The sequence below is a fragment of the Corvus brachyrhynchos genome, unplaced genomic scaffold (genome assembly GCF_000691975.1).
Source record: "Corvus brachyrhynchos isolate BGI_N302 unplaced genomic scaffold, ASM69197v1 scaffold43, whole genome shotgun sequence".
NCBI classification, from domain to species: domain Eukaryota; kingdom Metazoa; phylum Chordata; class Aves; order Passeriformes; family Corvidae; genus Corvus; species Corvus brachyrhynchos.
The window spans coordinates 3,162,133-3,175,288 of record NW_008237353.1 but is presented as its reverse complement, the minus strand read 5'-3'; the positions used below and the strand labels follow the sequence as shown (position 1 = coordinate 3,175,288).

The 13,156-nt window shown below is 43.2% G+C and overlaps 1 protein-coding gene across 7 annotated transcripts; it reads left to right on the top strand.

The window, feature by feature from the left end:
* The first annotated feature begins 6 nt into the window (after positions 1-6).
* Positions 7-9,939, top strand: TPMT (thiopurine S-methyltransferase). Of its 7 annotated transcripts, none has more exons than XM_017730690.1 (9): positions 7-120; positions 447-604; positions 1,374-1,466; positions 2,536-2,668; positions 3,150-3,202; positions 7,114-7,188; positions 7,911-7,996; positions 8,975-9,019; positions 9,794-9,939. In XM_017730690.1, exons 2-9 carry the CDS (start codon positions 465-467, stop codon positions 9,907-9,909), a joined length of 741 nt encoding a protein of 246 aa, XP_017586179.1. In that variant the 5' UTR covers positions 7-120; positions 447-464; the 3' UTR covers positions 9,910-9,939. The 7 variants fall into 7 exon arrangements, with proteins under 7 accessions (XP_017586179.1, XP_017586177.1, XP_008629126.1 ...); XM_017730688.1 differs by having other exon boundaries at positions 444-604; XM_008630904.2 differs by having other exon boundaries at positions 7-159.
* The last annotated feature ends 3,217 nt before the right edge of the window (positions 9,940-13,156 follow it).

Genomic DNA, 13,156 nt, shown 5'->3' with positions numbered 1-13,156 from the left:
TCCGGGCGGGGGTGCCGAGGGGGGCGGCAAGGGGGGCGGTGCTGAGGCGCCACGGGTCACCTCGCGGGTCCCCCGGCCCCGAGCAGCCGCTTGCCCCCGCCTTCTGCCCGCGGGTTTCACGTGAGAGACGTGTCGGCATCTCCCCCCTTCATTACCTGGGTAGGGGGGCTTCCCGATGGGTGCGAACAGGGAGGCCACCGGCGGGCCCGTAGTGCTGGACAGGGCGCGTTCCGCCGCCTTCGCCCCGGGAAAGGGGCTCTGGCCGAAGCTATCGGTAGCAAGAGTGTGCCGAGTGCTCCGTCGCGTTCGGTACAGCTGCATTGCAACTGTCACCAGATTGTGATCTCCTGAGATCTACTAAATTTTTGTCCGACTCGAGGAAGTAAGAGCCAGTTCCAAACTATGCATTGGGTGGTGGTAATTTTTCTCTCTTTTTTTCACAGCAGCAAGCACTCCCTGGAGACATGGACCACTCAGCGGATGCATCCGGGCTCCTGGAAGGCTCTGATATTGGGTCACAGAAAGAGAGAGTGGTGACAGAGGAGGAATGGCTACAAAAATGGGAAATGGGTAACATCGGGTTTCACAAGGAACAAGGGCATCCGTACGTGACTTCAGTCTTCTGCCTAAGCTGTTTTAAGAAATGCCATTAGATGAGTTACTTGGCTCATTCGAGAAACTCTTAATTGAAAATGGAACATTTGCCAAAGGGAAATTATCTTACATGGGCACAGCTTGAAACAAAAATAAATATAGATATTTTTGTGACCTACATTTGTCAAAGGACAGAGAAAAGAAAGTATTGAAATTAATATAGAGCTTTTACTCTTGAATCAAGTTTTAAATCTTGGATAGTTTGACTAGAAAATCTTAAATTTTCTGATGGAGAAGCTTTGCACTGTTGTTCATGTTATGAAACTGGGGCTTGAAACAGTGTGCAGAGGGCATCAGAGCAACTATCATGCGCTAAAAGACAAGGACCTAAGAGAGCAAACCTGATTATATAGTCTTTCAAGACTTGTAGAAGTGATTTGATTGATACAGAAGGTTAATAATAGTTCTGTTTAAAATCTCTGTTACGGCCCTCTTAGTGGTGGGTTGGTTGGGTTGTTTACTTGCAAAGATAAACAGAAAACAGAACAAACAGAAATGTGTTAATTTCTGAATGTCATGAAATTGACTTTCTTGCTGTGCAAACAGAAGGTGAATGTTTTTATTTTATGTGTTTATTTCTAATGGCATGAAGCAGGTTGAGCTAATAATATATGTGCCATTATGGAGTTTTCATGCTACCTGGCATAGTGTATAGCACTTGGCTTTTCATGTGCCAGCACAAATACTTGCAAAGTAAGACATGTCTTGTTTTTCTGCAGGCTCCTCCAGAAGTATCTGGATGTTCTTTTAAATGGCAGGAGTGGACTGAGGATATTTTTCCCACTTTGTGGCAAAGCAGTAGAGATGAAATGGTAAAACACAGATAATAAGAGCAAAAACCTTATTTGATGTGGGGAGGGAGGAAGGGAGAGGGGAAATTCCCAAGTTTATATTGGCCAGTGGAAATGTGCTGCATCTCCACTGGTAGGAAAGCAGCGTCACTGGAAGCTGAAGGGAGGAGGAAGCTGGTGTTTTGTATAGTAGCATGAATTGAATGGATAAGGTCTGACCTGAAAGTGCTCTTGATTGTCCCAGGTTCAGCTTGGGGAATGCTGAATTTAGATGGATAGAGTGACTGAAGCTATGCCCTTACCACTGCTGCTTTTGGTAGCAATGCCAGCTTAAATTGTCCACAGTGAGGTCGGTTGTGCCATATAACATTTTCAAGAGACCATATGGCATGCCAATCTGGAAATTTAAATGATTTGGACTAAATTTAACTTCCTCTTTTTTTATACTTCTTATTTTACTTTTACCCTTTTTTGGGGGGAGTGGGGGGCCGGTGGTGGTAGTGTTGTATTTATAATCAGGGCCTATATAAGCCAGTGTTCTTTCTTGGAGGGAGGGAGCACAAACTAAAAACTGAACTGCATCCTCAAGTAATCCAGCTATCAGGTTTTATCACAGTAACTACTTTCTAGGCTGACTGTGGGCTTTGACACACACTGGTGTTTTGCTGAGCTGCAGCAGCGTGGAGGTTACTACACCTCCCTCATTGCCTGTTCCTGCCAAGCCACAGAGACAGCTGGGTGGACAGTGTGCCTCAGTCAGCTCAGTTCAGAGCACAGCACCTTTCAGAAATGGACAGTTTCTCAGTGCGATCACCTGTTTTCATCGAGTTCGTAGGAATAAATGCATAATTTATTGAATCTAAATAAAGCATGTAAGTCCTTGTCAACTGCATGCTGAGTGGTGCTAATTTAAGATCAGATTATGGAAGGGAGGTGTTCAATATAATCTGAATGCTTCAGAAAGTCAGGATTAGACATATCAGGGCATCCTAAAACTAGGATTTCCCTAATGAATAAATGATACATGGGAGATACACATTTTGCCCAACCTGTGGGCCTCATGTAAACTTGGGCCCTCTCTTGCGTGCAGGCTGGCAGACATGGGACACAGTGTTGTTGGTGTGGAAGTCAGCGAGCAAGCGGTGAAGGAATTTTTTTCAGAACACAGTCTGCCTTACTGTGAGGAGCCAGTCCCTGAGATTTCAGGAGCAAAAATGTTCCAGGTATGTCTCCTGTGTTGTCAAATGATGTGGTGTGGTTAATCATGCAATGCAGGCATAACCGAGCAAACAAGTCATTCTGCTTTTACGCCTCTGTTTTACTGGTAATCATTCACCTCTTCTGAGGAGGTCTAAAAGGAAGCTCTGAGTTGTATATTTGGGCTGAGAAGTTATTCTTCTAAACTTACTGCTTTGACCTTCTTATGACAGTGAAGCACCTGAATGTAGAAGGAATGTGTTTTAAAACTGGGCAGTTGCATGCCTTGATAGATTAGAACCTCTCTGGAGGGGACCAGAAGAGTTACCTCAGTAAACTAAAACTAAAAATGTTTCTCACTGTTTTTCCCCATTACATGTAAATGTATTTTTAAAATTGCATTTTTAATAGTGTATGGGTATATTTTAAGATACATACTTATATACTTATGAGTGTGTATTTAAAGATAGTTAGCTGATGGATTGTTTCCCTTGCTTTTTATTGTAGAGTACCTCTGGCAACATTTCCCTCTACTGCTGCAGTATTTATGATTTGTCCAGGTAGGAATACTCATCATGTTTTACAATTCTCTATAATTGAACGTGTATTAATACTGTCCAATACTATTATTTTCTTTGAATCAGACAAAGATTTGTCAGTTACTCTCAAGAAAACTTGTATTAATTTGTATGAGAAATATGAATAGCCAATCTCCAACAAAAGCTTAATTCCATTGCTGATCATTAAGGATGACAACTAATTATCTTTAAATGGGCTTCTTATTCCAAGCCATTCTGTGAAAGTTATCAAAAAACACTTTTGCTTTTACAGTAAAACCAAATTACCTTGAACATTACTGATGAATTCTATGAAGCAAAACTCTAGTACAATCCCTTACTCAGAGTAGCTTAGTAAAAGTAAAGAGAATATATCCAGGGGTGTCTTAGCACTATAGTTCCCTCCTCTTGCAGTTCTTACTCAGATGTGATTTTCTCTAGATTACAAGGTTTTGGTTTTTTGTGTTTGTTTGCTCTTCCTACAAACAACTGTCAGGCACAAGAATTTGTTCCATGGCTCTTCAGTAAAAAGGAGCTAGAGTCTTAACATTTACTTCAATAGGCTTTCCAGAACTAGTACATATACAGGTGCAATAGGTAGTTCAGGACACCAGAACGTGGTGTTTAGTATATGATCTTTTTTTTTCAATCTGCCAAAACACTGGAAAAAAGACTACTCATTACTAGAGTCCAAAGTCTTTCAGACAATAGACCATGACTAAGACTTCTGCTGCTGCAGCTGACTCCAGTTGGTTTGAATAGTGTATATATGTAACTGGTCTTGCAAAGTGTTGAAAAGATGGGCTGTGTATGAATGTGACTTTGTAGATACTGCCTGGTTTCTTCCCCTCCTTGCCCCTCCAGTGTAGCTGCTTGCTACACTGTAGATCCCTGTAAATCCTTCTTGCTGGGAGTTGACAAGTTGCCCAGGGATTGCTTAAGCTTCTCAGAAATTTTAAAAAAATTCAGTCATAAGTTTTGTAGCAAGTCACGTGGTGAAACCTGTAACTTCCATCACAACATGGTGGAATAATACTTTGAAATAAACAAAATTAGATAATTAGTGACAATTTCAGTGCATATCACTGGATCTAGTACATAGTTTTCCATCCACAAAATAAATTGGTAGACAGACATTCTGGATGCAGAATGAACTGTATTTCCAACAGCAGTCAGCAGATACCTGTGACTAGAAATGCACATACACTTCTAGTTTCTGTGTACAGACAATTTGATTAATTACCCAGTAATTATGGAAATTAAACTTATTTCTCTCTTGCTGAGCCTGGCCTACTAACAGGTCCCTTTGATCTCCATTAGCCTAGCATTCATTAGAAGAAAACTCAGGTGTGCTCCTGACCTTTGTCAGAATGGGACATTTCAAAGACTCTTGCTAGTTAAAGAGTAACAGGAATTACTGCTCTTTCTGGGAATTCTGGGACATATGTAAAACAGTTGTATTACACAATCATTGTACCTCCTAATTATGGCTGCAAGACTTCAAAAAAATAAAAAATTGCTTTAACCGAAACTATTAAACATATGCAGAGATAGAAATTCACAAGTTTACTCATAAATCCAGTGGGTTTTCTGCAGATACGTGAATTTCTGATTTACATGTTAAATTTTGTTAGTTGTGGTAGTACCTAACCCATGCTGAATGCCGTATAAATGCATAGCAGTGTGATACAATGAAAGGTACACCCAAGGGAAGCGCTTCCTAATACCTTAGCTTCATCCTGATTCTACATCAGGATGAAAGACAGCTGTGTGCCTTTTTTGACCTTTTCCTCATGGCTTCATTGTGTTGTGAAGGAAATTGGATGTGCAAAGGGGAAAAGAGCACCCAGACACTCAGCAGGTCCTGAGATCTGGGCAGCCAGGAGACCAGGACTGGGACAAGGCCACAGCATGAGCCTGCGTGCAGCCTGGGATGTCCGTAGGCCCTGATGAAATCACTGAGGAGTAAAGTACATGAAATGCCTGTATGGAGCCACTGCCACCATTCCAGTTAGACCAGATTAAAGCTGGAAAGAAAAACCAAGAGCAGAAAACCTCAGTGGCTTGCCTAAGGTTTCAGCAGACTCAGCTATGCAGAGAGAACTGCCTCCAAGCCTCAGAAGATCAAGTTTGTCACCTGCCCCACTAAACTTTCCTTTGTGCCCTGCATGTCCATTGCTTGTTTAACTGTCTCTTCTAAAATCTCCTTTCAGTTAGAAGGCTGGTTATTTAAATTAGATGCTTAGACTTGGCAAACTTTAAAAGAAGTCAGCACTTGAAAGTGTTATCATGTCTCATCGCAGTAGAGTGGGAAATACAAGATCAGCTTGTAGGTTAGATGCCAGAGATTTAGCAATGCCATTGCAATGAAAATAGCAGTGGGCAGAGAGAAGTTCTCATGGTTTAACTCTGGCTAAGGTGATAGAATTAAGCATCACACAGCTGCTTGCCTATTCCCCCCATCATGAGATGATGGGGGACAATCAAAAGGGTAAAAGTGAGAAAGAAACATGTGCGTGGAGATGAAAACAGTTTGATAATTAAAAAGAAATTTCAAAAAATTGCAAGGAAAAAAAACCACACAAAAAAGAACAACCAAAGAGAGAGGAAAATAAAACCCAAGAAAGACAAGTGGTGCAAATGAATGCAGTTGCCCACCAAGCAACTGACACCTAGCCAGTCCCCAAGCAGTGCCCCCATCCACCAACCTCCCACCCAGTTTTATTGCTGAGAATGGAGCCAGATGGTCTGGAATATTCCTTTGCTCAGCTGGGGTCAGCTGTGCCTGCTGTGTCCCCGCCCAACTTCTTGTTCATTCTTGTACTCTCCAGCCTACTCACTGGTGCCGCGGTGTGAGGAGCAGAAAAGGTGTTGGTGCTGTGTAAGTGCTGCTCCGCAATAGCTCAGTCGTCAGCGTGTTATCAACATGATTTCAAGCCCAAATCCAACACAGCCCTATGCAAGCTATTATGAAGAAAGGTAGCCCTACCCTAGCCAAAACCTGTACAGAAATGAAGACAGAGGTGATGCAATTGGACTCTGACATCTGCCCAGTAGGCAGAAGGTTATTGCACCATTCATGCCACATTTTTCTAAGTAAACGTATTCAAACTTTCTTTAAAATTACGCAATTTACTTCATTACTACCTCATTGTCTAACCTCCTCTTTTAATAATTACCAAAAACAAGGCTCTTTCTTATCCCCTGAATATTCTTGTCTTTTGTGTCACTCTGGCTGCTCTTACCATCCATTAATAAAGGCATTTCTTGATAGTCTTGCCCACTTGCAGGCTTTGGGTGGTCATTGAAGCCATCTGCCAGCATATCCAGAAGCAAAACTGGTGTCTGCAGCACAATTACACTGAGGCAAGCAGCAGTAACTTAGCTTTTCTAGCATTAAACAAATGGCAAGCTGAAGCTAACCGTCCTGGGCGTGTAGCTGGGAATTCAGGTGTCTAAAGTTACTGAATGTGCTGAGCTCAATGATAGTGAGCAACAAGGCACCTTCTTTAGCCTGCATCTGAAATAATGCATGGGTTTTAGACGGTGGTCAAGAACTGTTGATGTGCTGAGTGCATGTTAGACAGCAGGATGTGGTTACTGAACACCCAGACTTGTAGCTGAATATGTTAAAACTACATTTCTTCCTCCCTGCCATGTCTCAGCACCCCCTGATGGCGAAGCACTGACCAATTCCTGCACCTCTTTGTTATTGCAGCAGGACTGAGAACCAGGAGGGCTTCTTAAATTCCAGATCCCATTGGTTTGGATTATGAAAGTGCTGCACCATAAAAAAAGGTGGTGGAGGATCTGCACCACTAGCTGCAGAATCCTTGTGACTTTACAAAAGTATCTGAATAAAGATGAAGGTGCCTTTTTTACTATTTCTAACCCTTTTCCTTATCTTGTTACAGCTCAATAGTTGGCAAGTTTGATGGGGTTTGGGACAGAGGAGCTCTTGTAGCTGTGAATCCATGTGACAGACAACGGTTAGTAAATTGCATTGTTACTATCTTTTCTCTGATGTATCAGTGACAGGTTTTTGATCCTGTGACTTGTTGATGAGTCCTTTTTTATTTAAAGAACCAGCCTACCCAAGTTCTTCTCTACCACAAGCATCTGCTGCAGTCTCACAGTGCTGTACTCTTCCTTCAGGAAGCCGCCCTGCCTCTCAGTGGGAAAATACGTGGTTTGTTCCAACCCAGAAGAAGCAGAGCTTCAAGTCTCATCTGAATTCTATTATTTCCTTTTCACCCCATCTACTTCTTCTCTCTTTGTTCTTTTTCCCCTCACTCCTCTTCATTCCAAATTTTTGTTCTTTCCTATAGCCAGCCCAAACTTAGTTTGAACCTGCTCCCAGGATTGTTTGATTAGATACATAGTCTTCAATTCACAATAATTTTAAAAGATCAGTAATATAATGTGTACTGTATTCTAGACTGTGGCAGGTGAATACTTGGTTTGTCTATTAATCTTGATCTGAATGTGCAAAAAAAGGATAAATGCTTGTTTATGAGGAATAAATATAACCTTTATTTGATGTTTTTCATGTGTAGCATGAATTTTGTGCTCCTGAAATTTAAACTGTTTTGCTTAGTCTCTGTGCAGTTCAGTTCAAATTCTGTCTGCATAGAAATGCATTTTGTTGAATATTTGAATGATATGCTTAAATGCTTTACAAAAATAATAAAGCATAATTTTTTCCTTTTAGCTATGCCAGTTTGATGATCAACCTAGTGGAGAAAAATTCTTCTTATCTCCTTGTTACGGTTTCATATGATCCAAACAAACATAAAGGTGAGAACTTTGTACTGTTCATGTTGTGATTTTGCTTTAATACAAATTGTATAAAGATATAGTAGATGTATTAGTATCTTCCCCAAGATTCTTATCTGCATAGCTTTGTTAGCTGGTGGCACCAGTATAACTGTGTGTTAAAATGTTTAGATATTGACCAAGCTTGAGACTATATTTGGGTTTTCTCTAGCATTCAGAAATGCTAAGGGTGAGTTGAGGACAGTCATGGTATATTAACAATGAAAGAAAACTCTAAGTGTGGCTGTTACAATGAAGCTGGAAGTCAGAGCACTTAGTAACATCCTGTCTGGCCTCGGGAGCTTGAAACACTCCCAAGAACATCAGCTTCATGCTGTTTATCCAGTATTTGCAGCCCAATGTGTTGCCAATCTTGTGCCTCTCTCTCAGCCACTACCACACTCTGAATCTTCTTAGAAGACGTGAAATTCTGTAAAGTCGTAAGGTATTTTTTCCTTTTACAGTTTTTATATTATGTACTGAAGTGAGAGATTTTTTAGTTAATATTAACTCACAAAAGAAAGATTTTTTTTTTCTGCTTTTGGGCCCTTCAGCGTAATTATCCCCCCCAAAAATAGGTCTTGCTATCACAAGCAACAAGTTTAATTCATTGCTTTCCCTCTGACATTGTTCAGCTTTTAGCCTTAATCATGCCATTGTAGTATAAAGAGATTGTGGACTGGATTCACACAGCACACTGAGAGTGGTCATAGCCACGTCACATTCATGATTCCCTGCTGCAGCTGGAGATGAAGCAGCAGCAACACCTAAAGCTGTCTGGCCCACCAAGGTGCCACGAGTTCCTGGACGTGTTTTATGGTTCCTGCTGGTGGTGCTACACCCTGGGGCCCAATTACAGGCCAGGTGCTGTGAGTGAAGGGGTTGGCTCTCCTACTGCAATGTAAATTTTGTCTTCTTCCCATGTCTTATCTCTGATTAGTTTAATCCCTTTTCTTTCAGGCCCACCATTTTATGTTCCTGAATCTGAAATTCAAAGTTTGTTTGGTGAGTAAAATTTCAGCTAACCCTTAGGAATTTTTTCCAAAGCACATAAAGATGTTTAGATGCCTCTATCTTGCCCTGTGACGAGTGATACAGTCATTTGCTTCTTACCTAAAGGCTAGAGTCATGGGAAAATGCTGGGAAAAATTATTACCATTTAGCCACAGGGATTTTGCTGTCAAGGAAAGTTCTCAGTTCTTCAAAAGATATGAAGGAAACCCAAGAGACAAAGTTTCTTGTCTCCCTTTGGTACCTTTTTATTCTCCCAGGATTCATACTGCACTCAATAATCCTGTAGCTGCAGTCTCAGAGTCCTGTTTGACCATTTTGCCTTCGCCTGCACCTCAACCAGTTGCCCTGGCTTTAATACAAGTCCTACCAGTGCTACCGTTTCTGCTGTACTTTTGTGACAAAGAAGGAAAGTAACATGGCACTCAAAGAAAATGCTAAAAATGTACAACTCATATCTATCAAAGTAATGAAATTTGGAGCTGTGTCAGGAATTTAATTTTAGGCGTTCCTCATGATGTGCTGTAATATCTTACTTGTAAATTTACAACTTTCTGAGACTCCAGCAGTGTTTCTGTGCAGTGAGTCATTTGCATAGACTGTTGCATCCCAGTGCAAAAGAGAGAGATTAGGTTTCCCCCAGTGCATTTATATCACTGTGTTAGGGACTATGAGGAAATCTGTGGATAAGATTTTTTTTTTTCTGGACACTTTGCATTTTTCTTTGACTAATCATTCACTAATTTGTTATTCTTACCTCCTTTTCAGGCAACTGCTGTGAGATTAAGTGTCTTGAAAAAGTCGATGATTTCTCAGAGAGACACAGGCAATGGGGACTAGATTATTTTCTGGAGGTGCTATATAAACTCAAGTTTGTAGCTTGATTAAAATGAATTAAAATAACTTGCCTCCCATCTTGCTTTTACTGACGTCTCACATTTTAAAATGGGCCTTCTTGAAGCAGGCTTTTTGTCCATTTTGCTTACAAAGTCAGCTCTCCTACACAGCTGCCTTTACTGCCTTGAGATGTGAACAGCTTTTCTTAAACTCCGTGAACAAACAACCGTTACTAAGGTATACCTTATTCATCCATGTCAATTCAAATCATGAGGGCTGTGAGAAAGAAATGTTCTTGTACCTTTTCAGCCATTGCTGATCAATGCTGTCTGCCTGGCACTCTGCAGGTTGGCCTCGTCAGCTAGCAGCCATGGGAGTGTGTCAGCTGCAGTTCAGACACTGTTTTCTGGGGCACTGGCCTTGCACCAGGCTGGGCAGAGAGAGGTGGGAAGCTGCTGCAAGTTGGTTCTCTCTTGTCCCTGTGAATACATGTCAAGTGAAGAGCTGGCAGTGAGTGGGCAAGGCAAGGCAGCAGCTGCCAAGAGGAAATTACCATCCAGCAAGAAAGGCTGGAGGGAAGTAGACTGGATGACAGTAAAGGGGAGAGTATGGGTAGAAAACGTCCTGGCAGTTGCTCACAAGTGTGCTGCTCCCTCATCTGAGAGTGCACCTATTGTCAGGTGAACCAACAGTGCCTTACTTTGGGTAAGAGAGTTCAAAGAGTGCTGAGAGAGCTGCAGATGTTATTGCTAAGCCATTCTCCATCATCTCTGAAAGGCCATGGAGTATGGGACGGGTGCCTGAGGACTGGAGGAAAACCAATGTCACTCCAGTCTTCAAAAAAGTGCAAGAAGGAGGACCTAGGAAACTATAGACCAGTCAACATCACCTTTATCCTTGGAACAACCCCTCCTGGATGTCATCTCTAAGCAAGTGGAGGAAAAGAAGGTTATCAGAAGTAGCCAACATGGATTCACTAAGGGAAATGGGCTGGGTTAGTGGGCAGCGAGGTAGACTGAGACCTGGCTGAGGGGCAGAGCTCAGCGTTGTGATCAGTCTAGTTGGAGGCTGTAGCAAGCAGTGTTCCCAGGGGTCAGTACTGGGTCCAGTCTTGTTCACCTTATTAATCAGTGATCTGAATAAAGGGACAGAGTGTACCTGCAGTAAATTTGCTGATGGTACAAAACTAGGGGGAGTGACACACCAAAGTGCTGTGCTGCCATGCTGCAAGACCTGGACAGGCACAGGAGCCAGGCAGAGAGGAAGCTAGTGAAGTTCAATGAAGGCAAGTGCAGGGTCCTGAACCTGGGGAAGAAAAACCCAGGGCACCAGCACAGGCTGGGGGCTGACCTGCTGGAAGGCAGCTCTGCAGAGAAGGACCTGGGAGTCCTGGTGGTCAACAAGTTAGCCAGCAGTGTGCCCTTCTGGCCAAAAAGGTCAGTGGTATCCTTGGGTGCATTAGGAAGAGTGTGGTCAGCAGATCGAGGGAGGTGATCGTGCTCCTCTACGCAGCCCTGGTGAGGCCACCTCTGGAGTGCTGTGTCCAGTTCTGGACTCATCAGTACAAGAGAGACCTCAACATGGAGTAGGTCCAGCAGAGGACTATAAAGATGGCTGGGGGACTGGAGCATCTTGCTTATGAGGAAAGGCTGAGAGAGCTAGGATTGTTTATCCTGGAGGGGAGGCAACTGAGCAGGGACTCATCAATGCTTACAAATATCTTTTAGGGGAGTGGACAAGAGGATGGGACCAGATTTTCAGTGTTGCCCAGGGGCAGGACAAGGGGCCACAGGCACGAACTGAAACACAGAACGTTCTGTCTGAATAGGAGGAAAAACTCCTCTACTTTAAGAGTGACAGAGGATGGGAATTTCTCCCCTTTGCATCTTATTTTGAAAGGAAAGATATGATTGAAATGTAGTGTATCATAATTTGTCGAGAATAGAAGGCGAGTAAAAGTCATAGGGCTTTTTAGAGTGCCATAGTCCTAGAGCTGCAAATGGGTCTCCTGGTTTTAGCGCAGCAGTCCCCACGCCCACAACCCATTGGAACACTCAGTATTGCCTGTAGATACTCGTGTTTCAAGGTTGGGTTGACAGAGAGAAGAAGGGATGTAGCCAGTGGGCCAGTGCAAGCTGGGAGCTGCTGTTTTTGTTTGTTTTCACTCCTGGCCAGTACTGCAGCTACCAGGTTAAAGCATCTCCTTCCTTTCAATACAGAAAGTTTTGTCTGGATGCAACATGAGAGCAGCTGAAGTTTATCTCAGACTTCCAGATACGTGATAGCTGCAAAAGGCCAGGCGCTTGGCACGAGGCTGCCGCGTGCTCTGTGGTGTCCTGCACAGGACTCCCAGGCATGCGACAGCCTGGCAAGAGCAATGCCACATACCAAACCAGCCATTTTAGGATGTGTAAGATGGCTCTTTGTGTGTACCCTGCAATTACTCTGAGAATACCCTGTAAATACACCTAGCAGAATGAGCACGTGCTGTTTACGCACCTTACAAGATGTGTGTACTTATCTGTCTGAGAAATGTGTCTACTAGAGATGAATGTAAATATTTTCTAAAGTTTGCCAGAATGGCAGGGAAAATCCAAAGAAATAAAGATGCTCAGAGGGATGGAGTGCATCCCCTATGAAGACAGGCTGAGAGTTGGGATAGTTCAGCCTGGAGAAGGCTCTGGGGAGACCTTAGACCAGCCTTCAGTACCTGAAGGGCCTGCAGGAGAACTGGAGAGACTTTTTACAAGGGCATGTAGTGGCAGGACAAAGTGAAAACTGGCAGAGGGTAGGTTTAGGTGATATATTAAGGAGAAATTCCTTGGTGCAAGGGTGATGAGAGTAGAACAGGTTGCCCAGAGTAGCTGTGGATGCCCTGTCCCTGGAAGTGTTCAAGGCCAGGTTGGATGGGGCTTTGAGCAACCTGGTCTATCCTGATCATCCCTACCCATGGGAGGGGGATTGGAACTACATAACCTTCAAGGTCCCTTCCAACCGAAACCATCCAGCGGTCCCACGATTCTGTGAAACTGTGGCTTAATTCCTTACTCTGGTAGGGGCATAAATACAGCTAGTAGTGGTATGGTAATTTGGTAACGGGATATCTGTAAGAATCTGGCGGATATATTAATATTCCGGCGGGTATTTGAACGTCCTTGTGGATATTTGAACACTGCGGTGGTTATTTGAGTGTTCTGGTGGCGATATGAACACTGGTGGATCTGCGAGTGCTGTGGCGGGTACAGGGACGCTCCGCGGTCCCAGCGGGAAGGGCGGCCCGGGCCGCAGGGCCCC

Coding starts and splice junctions, on each gene's coding strand:
- TPMT (XM_017730690.1), top strand. CDS start 465: ATGGACCACTCAGCGGATGCATCCGGGCTCCTGGAAGGCTCTGATATT. Junction 605..1,373: donor CACAAGGAACAAGGGCATCC/GTACGTGACTTC, acceptor GTTTTTCTGCAG/GCTCCTCCAGAAGTATCTGG. Junction 2,669..3,149: donor CAGGAGCAAAAATGTTCCAG/GTATGTCTCCTG, acceptor TTTTTATTGTAG/AGTACCTCTGGCAACATTTC.